General features: G+C 35.6%; 2 protein-coding genes across 2 annotated transcripts; both read right to left on the bottom strand.

Moving 5' to 3' along the window:
• Positions 1-2519: 2519 nt before the first annotated feature.
• On the bottom strand, positions 2520-10486 carry LOC105447585 (neogenin-like). Its single transcript, XM_030974750.1, has 9 exons — positions 10366-10486; positions 9150-9443; positions 8462-8768; positions 7896-7966; positions 7063-7294; positions 6083-6321; positions 5567-5636; positions 3368-3467; positions 2520-2774 (listed from the first exon to the last, which is right to left on the bottom strand). The coding sequence occupies exons 5-9, from the start codon at positions 7244-7246 to the stop codon at positions 2528-2530; spliced, it is 840 nt and encodes a 279-aa protein (XP_030830610.1). The 5' UTR covers positions 7247-7294; positions 7896-7966; positions 8462-8768; positions 9150-9443; positions 10366-10486; the 3' UTR covers positions 2520-2527.
• A 4614-nt stretch (positions 10487-15100) lies between these two features.
• Positions 15101-21879, bottom strand: LOC115919874 (tyrosine-protein kinase receptor Tie-1-like). Its single transcript, XM_030974444.1, has 5 exons — positions 21819-21879; positions 19964-20278; positions 18158-18433; positions 17642-17776; positions 15101-15303 (listed from the first exon to the last, which is right to left on the bottom strand). The coding sequence occupies exons 1-5, from the start codon at positions 21877-21879 to the stop codon at positions 15101-15103; spliced, it is 990 nt and encodes a 329-aa protein (XP_030830304.1).
• Between the last annotated feature and the right edge of the window lie 1976 nt (positions 21880-23855).

The following is a 23855-nucleotide window of genomic DNA, read 5'->3' as shown; positions in this document are numbered from 1 at the left end:
CTTTTAAAAAGAGATATAGGAAAGATATAGAAAGGGCATGAATGTGACATATACCATGCTACTAAATGAAATTGGATAGAGAAAATTTATGTATCTTATTGAATATTTAGTTACCAGATTATGTATCATAAAATATTTCTTTCAAATGATTTACATATTGTCATATTTTTATACCACAAGGGATTTACTCAAATATTATTCCACAATTATAGATACATGAGTAAGATATTTTTGATTTATTTGGTGCTTTCAGAGCAAGATCAGTACTACATTATTTTCACTAAATGTAATCATATATCTTTCAAAACCATGTGCTCAGTGTTTTACTTATTGATAATCAACCTTTAATGTGTGCTTATATATTTATGTATTATACACAGATGTCTATACAAATTGTGTACAGTTATGTACTTTCTAAGATTCCATGTGCTTTTTGTATGGGTGATAAGATGGATGTAGTTTGTTGTTGTTGGGGAATACGAGGCAATGCCTGTAATTTAATACAGTTATTTAAGCAATCAAACATAGTTTGTTACATTTAATTCTTGTAAATCTGAGCTTGAACCAGTGTTCTGTGGAGTGCCTCAGGGATCTATACGTGGCCCTCTTTAAACAAAATTATATAGCAATGATTTCTATCTATGTTCGAAAATGCTAAAATGTATTCTTTTTGCTGATGATACAAATCTATTTTTCTGTAACAAAGACTTGGGTTATTTGTATCACAATATGAAATTTAAATTATTTAAAGTCCTGGGACACGTTTTACAAAGCCTTTTTTCAATGACAAATGACAAAAATCAGTGATAAATCTGCTGATAACCAATCAGAAGCAAGGATTTCTCTAGCTTATAAAAAAAAAAACTGTTATTTGTCACTCGGATGACAAGTTTTGTAAAACAGGGCCCAGGAGTGGTTCTCTGTTAATAATTTCACTTTAAATATTCAGAAAACGGAAGAAATTATATTTATTAAACTCTTTTGGATTATTCATTGATAGCGCTGAGGTACAGAGAGTTGAAACTGTTACATTTCTTTGAATATATATATATATGAATGATAATATGAAATATATTGTTACTGTTGTATTACATTAATTACCATATTATAATTATGGACTCATAGTTCGGGGATCGTCTTATAAATATTTATTGAACAGAATTCTAATCTCATAGAAAAGACTAGTAAGAATGATATGATTTAGATCATGTACTGCCCTACTATTTCAAAAGTTTAATATTTTGCCAATATATGAATTATATAATCATGTTTTTTTAAATAAACAAGCATTTATATTATACACAAATTATTACAGATTAACTTTTGTTCTTTGTTTATTAGAAATTCTGACTTTTACAACTATAATACCAGGGTAAAATCTGATTATCATATTGTAAGAATCCTCCCTATCTCAAAATTATTATCGCACAATGGCCTTGTATTCTGGAATGATTTACCAGAAAATATTAAGAAATCTCAATCCCTTAATAAAGTCAAATCCAAACTTAAAAAGTACCTTTTGCACAAATTGTAATACCTTCAGTTATTCATTTACCTCAACTGCACTGTTATCATTTTTCTTTTTTTTTCTTCTGATGTTTATTATATTATGTCAATAATGTATTACAATGCATTGTTAGTTGTTACGACACCCTCCATTAAAAGCAAAAATCAACCGTTTTTTTCAATTCAAATCAAGGTTTTATTTAAAAAAATATAAAGTACAGCGATGCGCATGCTGCAGCTAAAAAGCTGAAATGTATATGTTTACAACTATCGAGGATACATACAAATAGAAAATAATATCCAAAACCTTTAATAGTATTAATCTATTTTTACTAAAAGAAAGCAGAAAAATCGGAGAAGCAAATTGGTGAAAAATTGAATAAAAGTTATGAATTCTTAGAAGTAGTAAACTCTTTGATTGGCAATTCTTCCCTGCACAAAGCAATCCCTCCATCCATTGTTGTTATCGCATGTGTTGCAAACAAGCGACCATACAGGTGAAGAAGTAAGCGAAGTCTATCATGTATGTACATGCAGTTACTTATGCTCAAGTGTGAACGACGTGTTTTCTAGAAATTATACTAATTTTTTTAGACAATGGTGCTTGTGGGTAATAGACTGAGTAATATATATTCTTACATAAGCTCATAGCAAAACATTTTGCCTGCCTTGGGCAAAAGATTTTGATAAATCTATATAATCTACACATCTTATAATTATATGACATTGAGGAATATTACACTGCCTCAAGTGAAGAACAAATACAAATGTTTCCTGTACAAAAGTAGTGAATAACTTAAAACAGGACTTTTTGCATTGTAAATGAAACTTAATTTGAAGAACTAAGACATAGTTATATTTACCATATCCACCCTTTACTTGCGAGCGAGTAATGATTAAAAAAATCACATGACATATATATGCTGTTTCTATAACATTTTGAAAATGCCTGTTTAAGTCTCGTTATAATTCTAGTACCGGAGTATAAGCATGTAGAAAATCAGCCATGCTTGGGTTGCATCTATATTTCTGCGTAAATGTCTCCCGGATCTGATAATATGACATCTTGATAGGTAACGCGGCCAATGGGATCTTCATAGGTATGGGGGTCGGTACAATTCTGGTTGTTCGATGTGTCTGTAGTAAGATCTTGGTATGTATTTGTGTCTGAGCCATCATATGCAGGGTTCCCATACTTCGAGGAGGTATCATGTGCAGTATTTGGTGGCGACGCAGCTGATTCAGCGTTTAAACGTCTTTGTTTGTTCCTGGAAGTGAAATTAAATTTAAAACAACCTTTATTTCCTTCTCCTTTGTTACATCATTGAATTTATACACACACACACACACACACTCACGCACACGCACGTGCACACAACCCACACATACACACCCTTGGGCCCTTAATATGGAAATGGAGAGAGAGAGAGAGAGAGAGGGGGCGGGGGCTGCTCAGTCGTTTCGACCTCCCCTCCCTCCTTTTAAGGTACCTTATTTCATTTTCGGAATTATGAAACTTATTTCATTTTCGGAATTATGAAACCTATATTTCATTTTCGAAATTGTGAACCCTTTTTCATTTTTGGAATTTTAAACCCTATTTCATTTTCGGAATTATGAACCCTATTCAATTTTCAGAATTATAAGCCTTCGGAAATATGAACCTTAATCCATTTTCGGAGTTATGAATCTTCGGAATAACGAACCTTCTGAATAATACAACAAATGGTCGGATTTATGAACCCTTTTTCTTTTTCGGAATTATGAACCCCTAGGCATGGGAAATTTGTGTTTAGGAATTATGAACCTTCGGAAATGCGAACCTTCGGAAAAACGAGTGCCCCCCCCCGAGTTAACTTACCTTCTATACATCACCACAGTCAATATTAGTATTACGATGATAACGAGGGGTACTATCGCACTCCCTATCACAGCCCCTATAGGTATCCTGGTCTCGTTACCTTTGTAGAAAAAAAATACATATACATTATACATGACAGTTATGCAATCATGATTCATGCAAACTTTTTGATGGTCTGTTTCGCAAAGTTTTTGTTGATTTTGTGTAGATTATGTTTACGTTCATATACATAACTGACACTTTGTCTATTCTTATCATATTTTCATATATCTGACGGTTACATACTACTGACCTGACATGCAGGCCTAGCTCTTATTTAATAATAATATTGATAATAATAATAAATAAGATTTGTAAGGCTCGTAATTCTCTTGAAATCAAATGCTTAAAGTCGCATATCTAAGGGGAAAAAATGAAAATAAACTAAAAGCATCTGTATTATAAACAAAGCAGGAGTAATATAGAACATATGAAAATGAAAGACCAATTAATTACATGCCGAGTGCGTTTTGCCTCTACATCCTTTAAAGGTAAAGACCAGTATTGGAAACGCCCCAATTTCGAAAAATGAAATGGAAGCTCTCATTACAAATCATGTGAAAGAATATGTTTTAACTAATACATAATGAAAAAAAAATTGCCGGGAAACCACCTACTAATTCATATATTTGGTAATTTTTTTTCTCTCATGGTCTGTGAGCGATATAGGGTAGGCCCATATACATCTTTCTGTGTATAGTGCTTGTAACTTTACGAAGAATGGGCCAAATTTCTTATCATTTTGATGATTCCAGAACCTTGCAGATGCTAGATGCTAGATTTTTGTTTTGTAATATTCTTTATTGTATTCACTCAATAAATAATATTAATTCATACAAATTGTAATATATAACATATTGAAACCAATTACAGAGTACAAAATACAGTAATCTCAATTATATTGAATGAATTAATATTGTTATAACCCCCCCCCCCCTCTATATTTTGTTCTGTGTTACTAGTATCCCTATTACATATTATAATTTATAACATATTGGAACAAAGTACAGACTACAATCAACTTAGTTATATCGAATGAATAAAGTTTGTTAAATCCCCTACCCCCGTTAAAAACAAAACCAACAACAACAAACACAAAACAAACAAAAAAACCAAAAAAAAAAGAAAACAAAAACAAAAACAAAAAAAACAAAACAAAAAAACAAAAAAAAACAAAAAACGATACAAGAAGACGTGGGCAGTCTATGGCAGTCGAGACCGGTCAATCACACACAGCTGTGAACCGGGCAGGCCCCCCCCTTTCCTCATCCCTTGCATTTTCTTGCATATTATCCATGTTTACCTTGAGATGTTCCCATTTTTTATAGTGGAGCGTCAACGTATTTCGTTCAGTAGCACTCTTTCTTTCTTCCCGTTTACTTTTGAATATTTTCTCTCTTATTTCTTCAATACTTGGAGGCTTCTTTTTTTCCCTACTAATAAATATCAAATATTTAATTAATAAAACCACGTGATTAATCATTTGCCTATCTTCGGTTATTTCGTCTAATCCAATGTGAACTTCCTTCCAGCTCATATCTTTAAGGATTGGAATATCCAAACTATCACTACATTGATCCCATAATTTTCTCACCATTTCGCATTCAAAAAATATGTGCCTATATGTTTCCTCTTCTTTTCCACAAAATGAGCATTTATCACTTAATATGAATTGAAACCTGTATAAATAACGATTGACATAAACAATTTTATAAAGCAATTTGAATTGAAATTCTCTTAGTTTATTATCTAAAGTACTAATTCTTGGTCGGACAAAAACCTTTTCAATTTCTTTAACCGACAGATTGTATGATGAATGTAAATTCTGAAAACTGACAGGGACGTCTTGCATTTTTTGTATGCATGCCCTGTACAGATTTTTCGAACAAACCGATTCAAATTGGAATGTTTTTTTTGTAAACATAAATTCTATTTTTAGATCATGAAATGAAATTTGCCTCTTTGTTAATTCGATTTTCCATTCCTTTGGTATATTACCATAGATGATCAACCTTTTCTGATCGATACCACAACGTTTCTTTCACAATGCAATCGCATGACCATAACTGGTCTTTACCTTTAATAAACCCCATTACCTACACAATGTTTTTAAGTTTGACATTCAGGGTAGAAAAAGTTTCATTCGATTCATGCTCTTACCTGAGAGGATGGTCCTTGCATTCACTGGTTCGGACCAATTACTTGAACCAGCTCCATTGACAGTTTGGACCTGACAAGCGTGGAAGAAGAAGAAGAAAAAAGGTGTTGCAGAAATAATGACAAATCAAACATCATCCACACTCGAAACACGCAAAAAATAATCGTTTCAATCAGATATTCATATCCTGGAAAAAATACCAATCTACATTTATTATAAGAGGCCGCATCATAACAGCTAATATTTAGATGCCATTAAAGCATACAAATGTGATTTATTTTTAAATAGCAATATCACGCATGTAATTGGGATCATTGCTTGTTAGACCAATGGCACAATAATGAAAGAGATCACTTTGTGATTTAATCTAAAGATATATAGCTTCATTAACAGCGCTTAGGATAACAGTTCATTCTACAATAATTGTACTAAAGACTGAAAGCTTGTACTAAAATATGTAGAGATTGAACATTATCTTTAATCGTTGGGTATTAAGGATTGAGGTCAAGATATCTTACCTGGACTGTATAGTTGATTGCACTGACCAAGTCCATCACAATATATTCCCCATCAAATGCACTGGTCAATACTTCCTCCATCTCATAATTGCCATCACCAGCTGGATCAGTTCGCTGGTAGCGGATGATATACTTCTGGATGTTACCATTGATGTTAGATGGTAGAGGGGTAGACCAGGATACAGTGAAGGAACTTGAAGTACTCTGCGGTATAGTCACAGTGATAGGACTAGGTGCAACTGTTACGAAGAAAATTATTTATAAAAATGCCGCACTGGAATATGGTAAACTTATGTATTGATATTCCAGAATATCAATTACTAGTTTTAGTCTGTCTTAACAGGTAAGAACGATTCTTAATTCCAGAAAACAAATATATAACGAGTAACTAAAAAGAAGAAGTTGGAATCACAGTGAAAATTAAATGACATTAGGAAATAGTACTCTAATATCTCAAACAGTCATGCATACATGCAAACGATTTATATAATAAAGAAAGAAGTAGTTTATTATAATAACACTTCTATATTATATATATATATATATATATATATATATATATATATATATATATATATATTGAAATTTCATAGCTCTTGATGATATCAGACGATATCTAGCGTGTAAACATATTCGGCCATACTACACTAACATTCAAACCGATGCTAGATTTAAACATCGTCTGAAGTCGAGTTTAACAAAGAAGTTAGACCGAGGTCTAATCGAATTGGATTTAACGAATTAGCAGTAAACGAACCATACATTTTGCGGTCTAGCAGAATAAATGAAATTCACTAAATCAAGATCAATTAAATTTGTAGATGCAACTAAAGGTATACAATGAAATCAACAAAAATAGTCATGTTGGACGTATGTTGTGACTAAGATATCGACAAGAATATTAACTATGTCACTTAACAGGCAAATCAACTTCTTCCCACCCTCAGAAATACAAAAACCCTCCGAAGATAAACGCCAACCTTCTTCAAGTGTTTTGCTGGCAGTCTCACTGCTCCTGTCACTCTCCTCGTCTTTATTCGATGCAGTCAGTTGGATGGTATAGTCCAGATAGGTTTCCAACCCTCTTAATGTGTAGGAGCTTGTGTTGTTAGGAACCATGACAGAGTTTAAAGAAGTTGACCCAGTGGAAGTGTAGTAGATCATATAATGGGTCACTCCACTCCTGCATTCTGCCGATTCCGAGGGTAGGTGCTGAACATTAAATGCCAAATACAACTACATGTTACATGCATCACAACCACATCAACGAAGTTACTTTCACACTAATAAACAAAACTACAAGATGTTATCATATGTTGTCTACGAATTTCTCGCATTAGTAGGGATTCTGCATTCAATGTGATTGAGCCTTTTGCTAATTGAACAACAATATCTTGATCATAAAACATGCTTATGTTTGCTTCCTCCTGTGGAATTAAATCAAAACTCCATTTCATAAACCCAAACATCTCATAATTTCAAGTAGGAAACTTTTTATTTCTTCACAAGACGTATTTTATTTAGGCAAACGTTGAGGTACGTAAGGAAACATCCAAAATGCCAAAGGCGTGATAGTTAGTGATGTGTAGTAGTTCTTAATTATTTGGCATATTTCGAGGGAATTGTTTTATACCTACTAGGTAAATTATGTCTAATCGAGGTGATATCCTAATCCTAACGATGAAGTTCTACCTGTATGTAATTAAAAATATGACTATTTACAGTAATATGCATTTTTGTCTTTAGGACGAGTCTTTTATTCCAACTACATTTCACTAATTGACCAAACACCTATTTTTACGGAAGTTCATACCTCCCATGTCACCTCAAGCTCTTTAGGGTTGATAGCTGCCACCTGTAGTCCAGTTGGAGAAGCACTGGGTTCTGACGTTTTAAATTATATAGAAGAAACAAAGTGGGCTGGACTTATAATAGATGAATTTATTACATGTACATGCACGTCATGGTGCAATCATACATTGGTACACCAGGTGCTCTTCAAATGATGTTGAATTAAATTTTTAAAAGTTAAAACTGAAACTACAGTTCGGCAAAACACACTAAAGGATACTATAAACATATAAGGTAAAATACATATTTTTTAGACAAATTTTCTGTGTCAAATTTCAGAAAGATAGAACAATTAAAAAGGAGAATATATGTTAAAGAACCTTCAATCATTGAAAAGTGCATAAATATCTCAAATGTATGTCTAAATCATTAACTATAAATGTAATACGTATGCTTTCTTGTAAATAAATGTATATATCAAGCTGAAAAAGTTAGAAAAATAACCATCCTCAAAATGTTTACTCTGCACTTTGAAATCATGACGAACCCCTGGCACGTTCAATTAATTATCTTTTTAACAAAACTTACTTCTACAGCGAGATATTGTCCTGTTGCTAGGCGACAAAGGTCCTGCTCCACCTGTTCCTTCCCTCACGTGCTGCTACACAAAACATGTAATCTGTGTCGGGTGTCAGATTACTAACGATGGTTGATGTTGTGAGTTGCTGTACTCTCTGATCCGTTACCCAGTCAGCATCCTTCTTTACAAAGACCTCATATCCTACCAAAGGAGGATCACCTATGTCATCTTCTTCAGACCATGCATTCCATCGAAGACCTACCGTAGTTGACGTAGTACTCACTATCATTGGTGCTTTCTCCATGACTGGCAGAACTGAAGAAAAGGAAAAGAGACAGAAATAGTTCATAAAATTTAGCTTTTACTGCTGTTGTGGCTGTTGTTGTAGTGTAGGTTGATGGTGTTCTTGTGGTACTTGTTGTTGTAACAGTTGGTGTTGTTTGTGGTGATGTGGTTGTTATGACATGGAGAGGAAAGACATGTGCCTGCCTCTTCAATAGTCATGATAGTCATGATAGGCATGAAAATCCCATAGCCCCTAACAACATAACTGATGCAATCCCCTGTAACGTACCCTGCATGCAGACAGCATGACTAAGAATGATTCTGCACATAAAGTGAATTAACGATTTCTATAAAACAAGTTTTTTACAGTATAGTACAGTAGGGTAAACTGATTTCACGCAGTTTGCTCACCATAAGTTGCATGGGTAATAGGCGTACTGGTATAGCCATTGTTTTCAAGATATAGACTGCACTGGTATCCCCCATCTTCCTGTGGATGCACACTATCAACATCAAAGACAACAGCTCGTTCTGACCCTGAGACAGTGCTAGATCCCCTGGTGATTCCTGTAGTGTTATAGGTGATTCCAGTACGTCTGAAAAGATCAACTAAGGATGCATCAGGAAGAGGGATACCCTCAACATAACATGTGAAGCTAGATGGTTGGTATGGGTTCACTCTCACTGGAACCAATCTTGATATTCCTGTCAAGAACCAAGATATGAAATATTTACTAAATACACGTCCACATACAACACTCAATCAGACTATAGACCAATTATTTCATTCAAAATTTGCTTGCTTTATGTATTTCATCCACAATACATATGAAAAACAAATCCTATAATATACACTTTGTAGAACATTGACCAATCATGATACTCAAATATAGGAATAGGTTTGTTTATATTAGAAAGAAAATCCAAGCAACAATACAAATCATAACAACTGTACACGTCAAGAGCAATAGAAAATTGCAACCCAGTCAATTAACTATGTTAGTATACTATCAATAACTAAGCAAGAATATAAAAACTATGTAATAAACTTGTACATGTACATACAGGTGTACCCAGACAAGAAATGATCTTAATCTGATTATTTCGTTCAACATCTAATTGCTTAATGTATATCAATGCAATACTCCTGACAATCAATACTAAACAATACTACAGAAATTATCCAATGCCTGAGAAACATTTGGAGAATTTGGTCAGGTTTACATTTAACTTCCAATCAATACGTGTACAGTGTAGGAGAAACTTCATCAAAATAAAAATTTGACTTTATAAAGAGCAAACAATACCAGGGAAAGTTTTCGAACCTGTGTGTACATGTTCAAGTGTCTGTAACACACACAAAAAAATCTTAATAATAATGGATACTTATAAAGCCCGGTGCTAATGCTCATGGGGCTCTTCAAATAAATTTGCTTAAACTAAAGTTAAAGTAATTGTTCAGAAGCTTCTGGAGCTAGACTGTGAATGACATCTAAAAATAATAAAAATACATGCACACATAGTTCAATTTAAATTGTATGGAACCTGATGTTGTCTTTAATCTGAACCTTTTTAAGCTAACAATTAAGCCTGATAAACCAGAGCACCATAATTTGGGTATAATTACTTTGACAGTACGGTCCAAACCAGCTATCAAGGCATTGTCCCTTGCAAAGACCCCTCTCCATCTCACAAGCCTCTGGAGAACAATGACATTGCTGAAGGCAATCACGACCAAAGGTACCCCCTTGACATTCTGAAAAAAAATACAAAAGGGTAATGCCACACATAGAAACATAATAGATCGAGAGTACTTTAATAACAATTATAAATAGTTGCATACAAAGCCCTATTTACAAAGACTTGATGCATAGTTTATCCTCAACGAAACGGAGTTAAGTCTTTTGTCAACTCTGTTTGTTGTTACGGCAGGCAGCCAGTGAAAACGAATTCGTTTAATCAAATTATGAAAATGCAAGCATTACTTTAAACAAACAGAACTTTGTTAATCCTGGCTCATTTTTCCTGATTAAGGTGTCATATGAAAAGGCAGAAAATGAAGTTTTTAGAATTTTTTTGAAATTCAGATACCGCCTGCCAAATGACTTTTTGGTTTCCTCTTTTCAAATCGTTTTTAATCACTCATGCATGAAATTGGCATCATTTGAGTTTCATCAGATGAACGAGGAGGATCTAGGCTTTACAAATATGTGTCACTTATTAATTATAATTGTGATCAAGTTATGATAAAACATTGATAAATCTCGGTTTCGTTTTTTCTGGGATGCAATGTATACGATCTTTACTGCGTACATGATCACTTATGGGGCTTTCACATATACACTCTCGGGCCCGTACGGCGAGTAAAAACAGACATTTCGGGAATTTTCGGCCGGTGTCCGGCCGGTTGCCGTAAAGTTCCTACGGGCGCCGGGACAGTTTTTTAAGCCGTACGGGCGCCGTGGTGCTGAGTTGGCTGCTCCCAATTCTCCCGGCGTTTTAATCTGACCGTTAGGCCGTAGAAAGCCCGTAAAGGGCCCGTAGGGCACCTTGCGGGTCCCATGCGGGCTCCGTACGGTGCCCGGACGGGCCCTTCACGATTTTGGGGGTCAATTCTCATGACAAATCTTTACGGGCGCCTTGCGGTGCTCAAGGGTTCCGTATGTGTACCCTACAGCGCCCTTATGGCCCCTCAAGAGCCCCGGGTTAAATGCACAACAACAGGCGTCTGCCGTCCGGGGGCCATTTCAAATGAATATTGCCCGTGCGGGTCCCTCACGGCGGCATCTTGAAATGTACAACGCAGTTTTAAATACAGGAGGTGCGGATACCAGAGGACACATACAGAGCGAGTCAGAAAAAATCGTACGGGGCCCGGTTTATATGTGACCTAGGCATTACAACAACCGTCATATTTAACTTCTAGTATACTCTCTCAAATTGACATTCAACATTTGTTTTCAATGTCTTCCGCTATTTTGACAGCCTCAAATGTAAAATCAGTTGGTTTAAACAAGGAGTTTTAAGAGATGGAGTCATATCTAGCTCATTCCCTTTGTACTATCTTTGATGCCGCCATGAGAATATATGTCAGGCATGTGCTTAACCCCGGGCTTAACTGGATTTTTATGCAGATTCATAATTATAAAAAGATTCCTGCCTATAGCTGCCAGCTAACGGGCCACTTTCAAAGGGAAATATGCTTTTGTAATGATAATTACTTTTCGCTACCACTCGTCTGATAATACGAGCAGCACACAGTGCTTACCTTTATACAATAGGCAAAGGAAAGGAAATGGAGCAAAATTTCATGAAATATTAATCAAAATTACTCGACTGGGCATGTGTGGGCACTAATCTGAAATATAACATCATAATGAATTGTACTTGAACAAATTAATTTTTTATTTTCGTGAGCCGGAAGTAATCGGAAAAGTATCAAATATTATATAATGTAATCAAATTTCTTGACACAATTAGGCTTTTGTATTTATATTTTGACATCTGTTCGATTTTTCCCTTGTTCAAATAAGAAGAGAAATATTAACGATATTTCTATGTGAAAAAAAATATCACTACTCAAGCTTTCCAATGATGTTGGCGGCTTCGAACCTGTAGATTATAATGTGCAGCCTTAGAAAACAGCAGCTGCTTGAAATAATTTCAAATAACCTCGAATTTACAAGGGTTACTAAGGAATGATATAGTTTTTAACTGTATATACATGTATATGTATATGTAGCTGCTCAGTGTTCTGGAGGCTGCGCTATATGCCCCTCAATTTTGTCTGGAGGCACAGTGCCGTACAAGATCACGTTAGGGGAATAGTCACCATAGTCAGTATAATCATGACCTCCAAAGAAGTCAATATTTGTATACTAGAATCCTCCTTCAGAGTATACATAATGTATTATGGTAATGGTTTTATTGAAAATTGATTTGCAGCTAGATGGCTGAATTGCGTACATTGCGTAAAAATATAAATATTTATACAAACATAAATAAACTACAGTAAAATTATCCTGCAAATCGTATTAAGACATATCACACAGTGAATGAAATTTCTAAATAAATAAGTGTACACCTATTTACAAATTGATAAAATTCGCTTAAGAGCTAACAGTTGCTTAAATATATACCACAATCATCATATATGGCATATATGAAAAGATCGTTCGAAATAAGAGAGAAGAGAGGTAGAGAGGAAAATAGTACGGACAGCACAGGAGCTCCAGGAAAAGTGTGTGAGAAAGAGAAAGAAAGAGGGAGAGAAAGGGAGAGAGGTAGAGAGAAAGAGAGATGAAGCGATATATATATATATATATATATATATATATAACATAATGCTGAGGATGAGAGTGTATATCAGATAATAATGTATTTACTATCCCAGCACTATTGACTAATGTACATACATGTATTTATGAATGTTCATAAATGAATCCATAAAACAATCCTGGTGTATCATGCACACTAGCTGCACCATACTTGATGTACGTAGCGCCTTGAGTAAGTTATTAGAGAAGTGTGCTTCATAAGTATTTTACATTATTACTATTATACATGTTGTATTATATGTAGTTTGGAGATACATAAGTAGGAATCAATATGAACAATTCAACACCCTTTATTGAAAAATGATATGTTACCTTGACATTTAACCTGGCCACTGCGTACTGTGTATCCTAGAGCACACTTCTGCTCAGGGCACTCTCCAGTATCTTTATCACATGGTTCGTCATTCGAGCAATGACATTTATCGGTGCATTGAGATCCATAGTAGCCGTAATCACATTCATTTGGAACTGAGGATGACAAGAACAATATTTTAGAAATCACAATTTAGCAAGGACTTCTAACATAATAATATTAGCTCATTACAACCGATTGATTTCTTGTAACTAGGCATTTATTTTTTTGCACTATCGATTTCAACCATTACACATACTTTTGAATTTAACAGTGCCTTCACGAGATAAAAACGTATATTTTAAGAAGAAATCCTCTTTTCTATTTCTAGACATAATATGGACCTAAACAATTTATCCAATAAAGTCGTCAAGTCTACTACTACTACTACTACTACAACTACTACTACTTCTACTACCACTATACTACTTCTACTACTTGTAATAATAATTCTGAAAATGAAATATATGGGAGGATTTGTCTCGAAAACACAGCTTAAGAGTGGGTTTGGCTACAAAAGTACAAAATATAATAAATTAAAGCTAACCTATTGACTACTAAATTATCTTTTTCCACACAGGTATAATATAGGAGCCATGCAACCGGGTCGAGTCTTATTTTTTCGTACCATAGCGAGCCCAGATTGAGCTCGCGAAGGGAACTGAAACTACCGGGTCCTGTAGGTAATGGGGTTACAAATACAAAAAATATAAATACTACAAAATTTAAATCTGCAGCGAACATGTAAGATTCTGATTGATCATATTTGGGAAAAGCATTTATGTCATATTATTTGTTATCATTGCTGACCATGTCTTACTTTGACAGTTGTTCCCATACCAGCCAATCTGACATCCACCTGTACATATTCCACTGTAAATATTACATGATGAACCACCTGCACAGTGGCATGTTTGTGAACATCCTGGACCATATGTTCCACTAGTACATACTGTTAATAGAAATAAAAATACAAAATTAGGATTTACAGATACAATACATTCATCAGAAATAAATATTGTGCATGTTACAATAACCTGTTCTCCTCCTTCTTTTATTTTCCCCCTTCTTCGTTTCCTCCTCCTCCTCCTTCTAATGCTTCTTCTCCTTCTCTTCTCCACTGAGTGGTATGTGCTTTGATATTCCAAGAACATTTTATTTTTCAAGAGTTTTTTTAAATTTATCAAGAGTTTTACTTAGTTTGATATCATTGTATGGGTCATTCCATAACTTAATTCCATTACAACGTAAGGAATTTTGACTAATTGTAGTTTTGGGAAGAAATTGATGAAGATCTGCGTGTTGACGAGTGAAATATGAGTGATAGGAGGCATTTGTGCTAAAAAGGCCATTAAAAGTATCTGGCAAGGCATTCGTATGATAATGATACATAAAGATATAAGTATACATAAGTACAAGGTCAGAGACCTTAAATGTTTTACATTCAACAAAAAAAATTGCTTGTATGGTTATTAAATGGTACATTACAAACTGTTCTTATTGCTTTTTTCTGAGTAATAAAAAGTCTATTCAAGTGTGTTTTAAATGCATTCCCCCAAATCATACAACAGTAAGTGAAATGAGGCAAAATCAATGTGTTATATAATGAAATCATAATCTAGGTAAAGTAAATTTAAGTCTGCGGAGAACACCAGTAGTATATAGTTTCACTATCAGAATTTGAGCACAATTAAATGACTACCGGAAGACTTACGTGTGTTACATGCAGAACCATGCGCACCGACGTCACATGAACATCCATAAGGATCAGGTAAGCAAAAAAGATACCCATGACATTTGTTGATACCATCATTGAGAACTGTACATCCAAAATCGCAGTTCAAGCCGAATCGATTTCCACCATCAGTTCTACAAACTGAATATACAAATATATATATATAAGCGTTGTTGCATATAAATCTCATAAAATTGCCTAAGAAATAAGATAACCTTGAGATAGATTTAAAGTATGGTCACTTTCCAGAAATTTCCTTTGCAAATTACTGATGGTGCCCAATGCTCTATGAAAAGTATATTTTGTGTACGATTTTATTATCCGCTCGTGTAGAGAAGGGGAATTTAAAAAGTATTTACAAAGTCAAGGTCTGTTAACAATACATGAGAGATTATACATTAAAAAAGTGACATAGTTTACTTGGTATAAACAGAATGCTGAATGATAAATCGACATTATTCCTGGAAACAATTCCTGAAGATCTATAAAAGACGGCAAGCCAAAAATCAAAACAGGCTCTAATAAAAGGTTCCATGGCATTTGGGGTTAATGCATGGCATTCATGATAAACTCTTGCCTAATATTAAGCAATGGGATACGGGCGAATACCAAGCGCATTTTTGTTTTATACTAAAAATGTCAATTTTTGCTCAAAATTTGAAAAAAAAGGTACAAAACTATGATTTTTAATTTGTTTGGTGTGGACTGAATATGCATTATCAGATAAAAACCTTTCATTTGATATAGTTTTCATTATGAATGTGAAGTAATAAACATGTTTAAAATTCATTTGAATGTTGGATATTATGTTTGGCGCAAAGAAACACAAATGAGTGATTTAATCAGAATATGAGGTTATAAAAACTTAATGATTCTGTTATCCCACATGAATTGATGTCTTTTTACAGTAGGCTCATTTCGAGTGGAAACACACTTTACATGTACCGTATGTGGCATTTCCCACATATTAGCAGTATACTAGTCCATGTGCCAATAATTGAAAAAGAACCCATGCCCTAAAACACAATTTTAAATTATTTTTTCTTGTTAGTAAGGATCCTTCCCTATCTTACACAACATGTATACAACTTATAAATTCTGTGACCAGCCAAGAAAAAAAGGTAGGTCCAAAAACAAAATTGTATTTGTTTTGGGGCCATGTGCTGCGGTGCAGCAAATACAAAAAAGAAAACTTTTGACGGTTAGTACATTAAAATGTAGATAATTTTGTTTCCACAAATATTTTTATTTCATTATTATTGTACACCTTTTCAATAGAAACAACATTTTTGTCTAACTTAACGTGACTTATAATTGCTAAGATAACACTGCAATCAAACTGGAACCTCAAATACTTAGATTGAGATGATTACATTTGTTTTCATGTCTTTCAATAACAAATATGTGATATTCATAATATTCAGTTTTTATTGATATGTAAACGATTATTAACTACGTTGTAGGTGTCAAGAGATGACTTCGGATATGTGTATGTATTATGTATCATGTAATAAGACTATTTTATGGTATGTTATGCATAATGCCTGGATTACATTTGCCCCGGGCGCCGTACGATAAATTGGTGCGATTTAGGGGGGCATCGTAGGAGGCTATACGGGCTACGATGTTCGTGTTATTATCTACAAGCATCGTGCCATTTCTTGTATTGGCCCTCGGGGGCAGGCCGGGGCAAATCCGAACAGAGGCTGCTCGAAGATTGTACGGAAGTCGTGCAATTTTAGTGCAGCACCCGTGCAGTCTCTGCAACCTCCGGAAGGAAATCGTAAGGGGCTCGTGCAGCTTCCGTGCAGAGGTTGCGTGGAGAAGGCGCGGTGACCGTCAAGCCGCCGTGCCGTTTTTTGCCTCCATATTCACCGAAAAAACATGTGTTTGCAGCACGATCAGCGTGAGGCCTCCGCGCGATTCTTGTGCGGGGATTGTGCAATGCCAACTACGACATGTCTACGGGATACGGGCTAATTTGTATAAGTTCCCGCGAAAAAAATTGTAGAGACCGTGGAGCCCGTGAATCCGTACGAAAATCTCACGACCGCCTCCTGCCTCCGCGCGGAGGCCGCACGGAAAAGGGGATATGGGCAGGATACGGGCTCCGTAGACTAATCGCAGGCCAAATGTAATCCAGACATAAGGCATTATTTTCTCTTGTTACCACATTTCTTATCACATAGAGATGATGTAATTAGTGTGTACAGTAATTAGGGCCTTTTATTACAAAAATGTGTTGATTGATCCAAATCAATCGCAAAACTCCTCTAATCAATCGCAAGTTTGCGGTCTCCAATCTCTTATGTACATAGTTGCGATTTATATCAATCGCTACCCATTTTGGGTAGAAGAAAAACACGTACGTTATTCAGTTAATTTTCAATGGAATAAGACAACAACCATATTCCCAAAATCATCTAATAAGATGTAAACATAAACATAATTCCACGTAAAGTCATATAAGCCTACTTACTTTCTAAACAATTCGATCCTTTGAAGTTGTTAGGACAGATACATAGACCAGACTTGTCATCACAGACTCCACCATTGTAGCATTTATCACAGATACCATAACACTCAGGGGGGCCCCATTTACCAGCGGGGCACTCTAATATGAGATAGGGAGAGAGAAAATTAATTATGTAGATTCCATGTCACTATAAGATCGCATCATAACAAAGAGAGGAGTAGCTAGAGGCTCTGTTGCATTGCGTTTTTACCTACAGGAATTTTTTTTAACTGACTTGTTGTACAAATCACATATTGTGACAAGCTAACACATGCATCTTATCATTTGAAGTTTCGTAAATCTTTTCAAATAAAATTTGCAAATAATGATAATAATGATAATATTTACTGTATCTTACAAAGCACTTTACCAGTTACAATGTACCCGGCTATTACCCCGCTCACTGGAGTCTGTTTTGATTTTTTCCTTTGCAGTGCACACTCTCCACTGAATTAATCAGGAATACATTTGTACATGTACCTCTGACGATGAGTCTGTATAATCCTCCTCTGTTTTGATACCTCTCGTTTTTATAGTAGATCTCATAGATTCCTTGGTATGATGTCTGGATTGGATTTGGGAAGCTGATCTGAGCCTGCCCTTCAAACGATGTTAGAACCTCATTTCCATCTTTCATCCAAGTAATCACGTTGTCACTCACATCAGGATCAAAACGCCTAGTCATGCTGATCATTACTCCAGTGTCATTCACGTTGACTGTCTTTGTAAACAATCCATGACTTGATATGAATTTAGCTGTAAACCAAATAAAAACAGTTAACTTTAATGCATTACGTCTACCACCTTCGGATCACGCGCATTGTGGCCATTTACTCACTAAAGGAAACCTTATGCTTTTATAAGACTTGCATAATTATATTGAAATCTATTTACTCGCATATATAAAAATAAATCTTTCCCTATTCATATTTTTCATTAACAAGTTTAGATCGTTTCCAAATTAAGAACATGGCAAATAGTGTATAGTGTCTGGTGTATGTCAAAATATGTTTGGACTTTTGAAAGTTAATAAACAACCCAAACACGAATGGGCTTGTTTTATGCTCAACTCGTGCTCGCTTTGCATATGATAACTTGATAAAGGTTAATGCTACTAACATGTAAGTCTAACATTTCTGAAGCAATTTTCAAATTTCTTAAAAGAATCCTTCTCAGAAATATTTGGATTTAATCCCAATGGCCCGAATATACAACAAAGGTTTAAACCTCACATTTTCTGATTCACAAAGGAGGTTTAAACCAGGGCATGGTTTAAACTTCCTTTGTGATTCGGGCCAATGTGTATGTGAAATATCATGCCTTTGTAATATAGCCATCCTCAAGCATTAATCTTCAACGAGTCGAAGCGTCATAAGCTGAGTTTTGCTATAGGTTCACTCTCGCTCCTGATTCTCAGTAAACCTTCTTGCGGTATAAAGGTCTCTGCTGTACTTAAAATATTTCCACATTGGCGTCCAAGGTCCTTACTTCTGCTGTTAAAAAGCATCGTTTACGGGCACCCCGGGACGGGCACTCCCATGTGGTTGAGTGACGAATAATATGAAGTGGTTAATGATTTGTTGGTAAACCTTTTTATGTCCTTGTATCAAGCAGGTTTCACTAATATTTGAGAAATCTTAAATGCAATATAACTATAAGCTCAATCTATATTCGTAGAGATAGATTGTGTTGTATTGATAAACAAATATGATTGCAGCAGAGCCAAACAGCGATGAATTTAGAATGGTCAAAGTGCATACAAAATTGGTAATAAGAAAATAACAACTAATGATCACAAATAATATATTAATTTGTTTTGTTGACTTTGATTATTCAGTCTTATTTATAAAGAAGTTACTGATATGTCAGAGGATTCTTTTATATTAATATCGAGTGCTTGAAACATTAATTGATAACATTAATTTTCTTTTTAGAATTTAAACTGTGATTAAATTTGATTAATCAGGTTTTATCATACATGTAGACATTTTACATATATTCCAGATATCTATAAAAATTCTATTAGACAACGGAAATAGTGTTGTCATTAATTTTGATAATTATGTTATATATACGAATTCGTCAGACTTATCTGAGACACAATTTATGAATTTTAGAATAATTAATCGTAAAAGTTTGTTCTCCTTACATCGACATCATAATGACCTCACATAAGATATATAAATGTAAATGAACGGTAGACTTCTATAGTCTACTATTGAAGAACAAATCATATAACATAAGGATATCCTTTTCTTCTCATTGTGAATGGAATAATAATCTTACCATCATTTCGTTGGCAAAATGTAGTAACCCTTGTAACATCTCGAGCGGACTTAGAAGCCTCACAGTAGAAAGGACCGAAACCATCTCTATCCCATCCATCTCCTGTAGGGAATCTCACCACTCTGAGGAATGGGAATCCATCTGAGTGCTGCTCCTCTTCTGGTGGTGATCTGTCTGTTGTTATGGGTGCTGATCGACCAAATGATAGTGAAGCATCTTCATCTGGTACACTGCGGTAACATTGATACTCCCAACGGCTAGATGAACCTACCTGAGTGTATCTCACAGTCAGCACTGTGATATGAACAACCTCACCTGGAATACCGAGAGAGCATTTCGAATTTTATATAAGTCTATACTCATTTTATTTTTGGATTTCAAACAATCGAATGAGGTATATATAAGATTTATACCGGGTATGGTGGCTCAATGGTTAGAGCGTCCGCCTCATAAACGGGAGGTCGTGGGTTCGATCCCCGGCCGAGTCATACCAAAGACTTATAACAATGGGACCTTCTAGCTAGGCGCTCAGCATATTAGATTGGAGAAGGGTAATAGTAACATGTTATGTTATGCAGGGCCCGCTGGGAGAGCAGTTTTATTACTGAAGTGGCTACCCTCAGTAAATAAAACGTTAGTATTAGTATTAGTATTAGTAAATGTTTTATATATACTTGTATATGACAATCACTTAACCAATAACATAACTGTATAATTATCTAAATCTAGATCAACTGATGTGGCTATTGAGAAACACGGCAGGTGAGGGCATGCCCCTCTTGTACAAAAAAACCCTTTAAAATACGAATTAGAAATACAATTTTAATAATATTGCATATCGCATGCACAGATCCACCCCGCAAGGTGCTCTAGCGCTCATGTACCCCGGCTAGTCCACAGATTTTGGTGCTCTCCGCTTTTAAGGAATACCTTTCTACCAGTACCCATTTAAGGATAACGTTGATTCTAGTCATGCGATTGCATTTTGAAAGAAACAGTGTGGAATGAATGGATCAGAAAAGGTTGATCATGTAGCTTATAAGTATTGGTGTGTACTGCATAGGCGCGTACGCAGGGGGGGGGGGGGGGGGGGGTTGGGGTTAACCCCCCTTGAGTTTTGTTTATGTGTATGTTTTGGGTATGATTTTTGTAAAAATCTCCCCCCCCCCCCCTTTTTATTTTTTTTAATTATTTTTTTTGTAATAAAAAAAAAAAAAAAAAATTATGCCAATGGCTGACCTAAAAAAGGTGACCTTACCCCCCCCCAACGGAACAAAATGTCAAATTTTTAAATTTCGAGACCCGAAAAAAAGTGTCCTCTTCCCCCCCCCCCCCCCCCCCCTCCCCGACTGAGCGACTTTTGGGCAGGCGCGATTTCAAATTTTCCTGAGTCGTTGCGAAATTTTGGGCCCCCCTTGAAAAAATTCTGCGTACGCCACTGGTACTGCAAGCCCAGGGGGTGTTTCACAAAGATCCTAAGTTGAACTTCTCTCTAAGTTGGACTTAACAATTATGGAAAGCCGTTAACATCCTTGAAAATATTTTGTAAAAGTTCTTTTAAAAAGGCATAAAATGTTGATTCAAATCATTCATGTTTTCTATTATCATGGGAAATGTCATGTCATGTTAAAATCAGTCCATGTTCATGTTTGAGCGTCATTAATAATAGATCATTCCACCTTTAACTAGTTGCTTTATTAAAGTGACCTAATTTGTTTCAATTCCCTTAACTGAACAATAATGAAATGGCGAATGCATTTTACTTCTACCTGCTTTCAAAAAACCCATTACCTACAAAATGTATTTAGGCATGACATTTATGGTAGAACAATTTTCATTCTCGTCTTGCTCTTACCTGAGAATACAGTATTTGCATTCACTATAGAACCAGCTCCATTGACTCGAGAAACCAACATTCCTTGATCCCAAATAGGGTATTACTCTTCAATCTCTCTTGACATTTTGTACGGGGCTATACTGATCTAACAACTATTTGTTTTAAGTGGCGCTTCCCCTAACTTTTTTTGATCGCCCAACCTACATCAGGAGTAAGTCTTATGGGCACTATTTTTTTTTTTTTTGCTCCCGAAAATTTGGAAATCGCGCCGGCCGAAAATTCGCTCCGCGGGGGGGGGGGGGGGGGGGGGAGGGGGCTAGTGAGCACATTTTTTTGGGGGGCCCTCGAAAATTTAAAAATTTGCCCCCCCCCCCCCTTGGGCGCCAGGGGTGGGGGCCCATCCCCCAAAAAGGTAAAAATCACGTGTTTTTAGGGGGCGGCCCCCCTGGATCCGCCACTGGTGACACCCCCGAATCACTGACAATGGAAGCAAGCAAACAAACATCACATATTTAACACGCAATTCCCACGCCATCAAGATACTTATGAATAGGAATTAACTGTGTGCATAAGTTGAAAAGGACTGAAATTATGTTCCTTCAGGCATTATAATTTCTTTTCTTCCCCCAACACAGTCGACGTATATCACAACCTTGTAGCAAGTTCACTGAGGTCAAAGTACGACGAATGATTTCTCATGATAATGGAAGTATTTTCATTACATTTATCGTTCCTATTCTATTCAACGAAACTATAGGGTACTTTTCCATGTACAATAGGCAACTATAATATACATGTACACTGTACAACTTGGTAGGACGAATCTATGTGTGCGCATATCGGCCTACTTTATCAACGCTATTTTCTGCTGACTATGTAGTATAGTAACAGAACAGAAGGATATCTCAGCTCATATGTATCCCGAGTAGTTTGAGAATGTAAACGATGGATATTAGTCTCACGCAAATTTAAATGCGATAAATTCATAGTTGTAGCAACCCTACATATATCCTTTCTCATTGGTTCATTTTAAGCAAAGTCCTTTTTGAAATTTCGATTTAGAGCAACGAGAAAAAATGTTTCCAAAATCGAGACCCCATCGAGCGGGACATGAGATTCTTTTTCTTCACTAGGATAATAAAACAATATTCTGCTGTCAAAATATACGGTATATAAGGCGCTCTTAATACTCCTGACATTTCAAGGCCAAAATGTAAAGTTTCAGCCAAATGAACAGAGCCATTTTTTGAAGCATCAAAATCTGAAACCTTATGCATGTTCGCATTATTCCTTTGAATAGTTTAAAACGTTGCACATATCGTTGGTTGGTGATAATCTATAATACTATGATAACTATTTCTCCAGGAGAGGTTACATCTTATGGAATGTTTTTCTACGTAGTTTATGATGAGATGGAGGACCAGGCCCCTAATTACCCAAAGATCGTCTTAGGGGATTTTAACCATTGTCGACTGGAGGACATTATGCCCCATATATTAGCACCAGCATATCGACAGTCCTATTCAAGGTGGAAATGTTCTGGACCGCTGTTATAGCTCAATAGAAGAGACATCTACAAAGCTAGTATGCGGCCACCATTTGGACGTTCCGATCACAAGGGCCCGAATTCACAAAGGAGGTTAGTTGTCGACAAACCGAGGTTTATGTGCGTCATACGACGCGTTTCGACGCGTTTTTACAAACCTTGGTTTGTAAAGAACAAAAGGAGGTTTGTCGAAACAAAAGGAGGTTTGTCGACAAACCTCCTTTGTGAATTCGGGCCAAGGTGTTTCACCTTCTGCCAAAATACAAACAAAAGTTAAAATGAGACAAAACGGTGAAAAAGACCATCCGTGTTTGGAATGTAAAGACTAAAGTCAATTGAAGACTTGCAGACAGCCTTTGACATCACAGACTGGAAATTGCTTCTTGGTTCTTGTGAGAACATTGATAAGATTACAGAAACCATCAATAGTTAGTCCATGTTTTTAAGGGCCTTCACATTCAGTCATAAATTGTTACCAACTATCCTACAAATAAACTATGGATTTTTGT

Source organism: Strongylocentrotus purpuratus, unplaced genomic scaffold, assembly GCF_000002235.5.
Source record: "Strongylocentrotus purpuratus isolate Spur 01 unplaced genomic scaffold, Spur_5.0 spur5_scaffold_7, whole genome shotgun sequence".
NCBI classification, from domain to species: Eukaryota; Metazoa; Echinodermata; class Echinoidea; order Camarodonta; family Strongylocentrotidae; genus Strongylocentrotus; species Strongylocentrotus purpuratus.
This window is presented reverse-complemented; position numbering and strand designations above follow the sequence as displayed.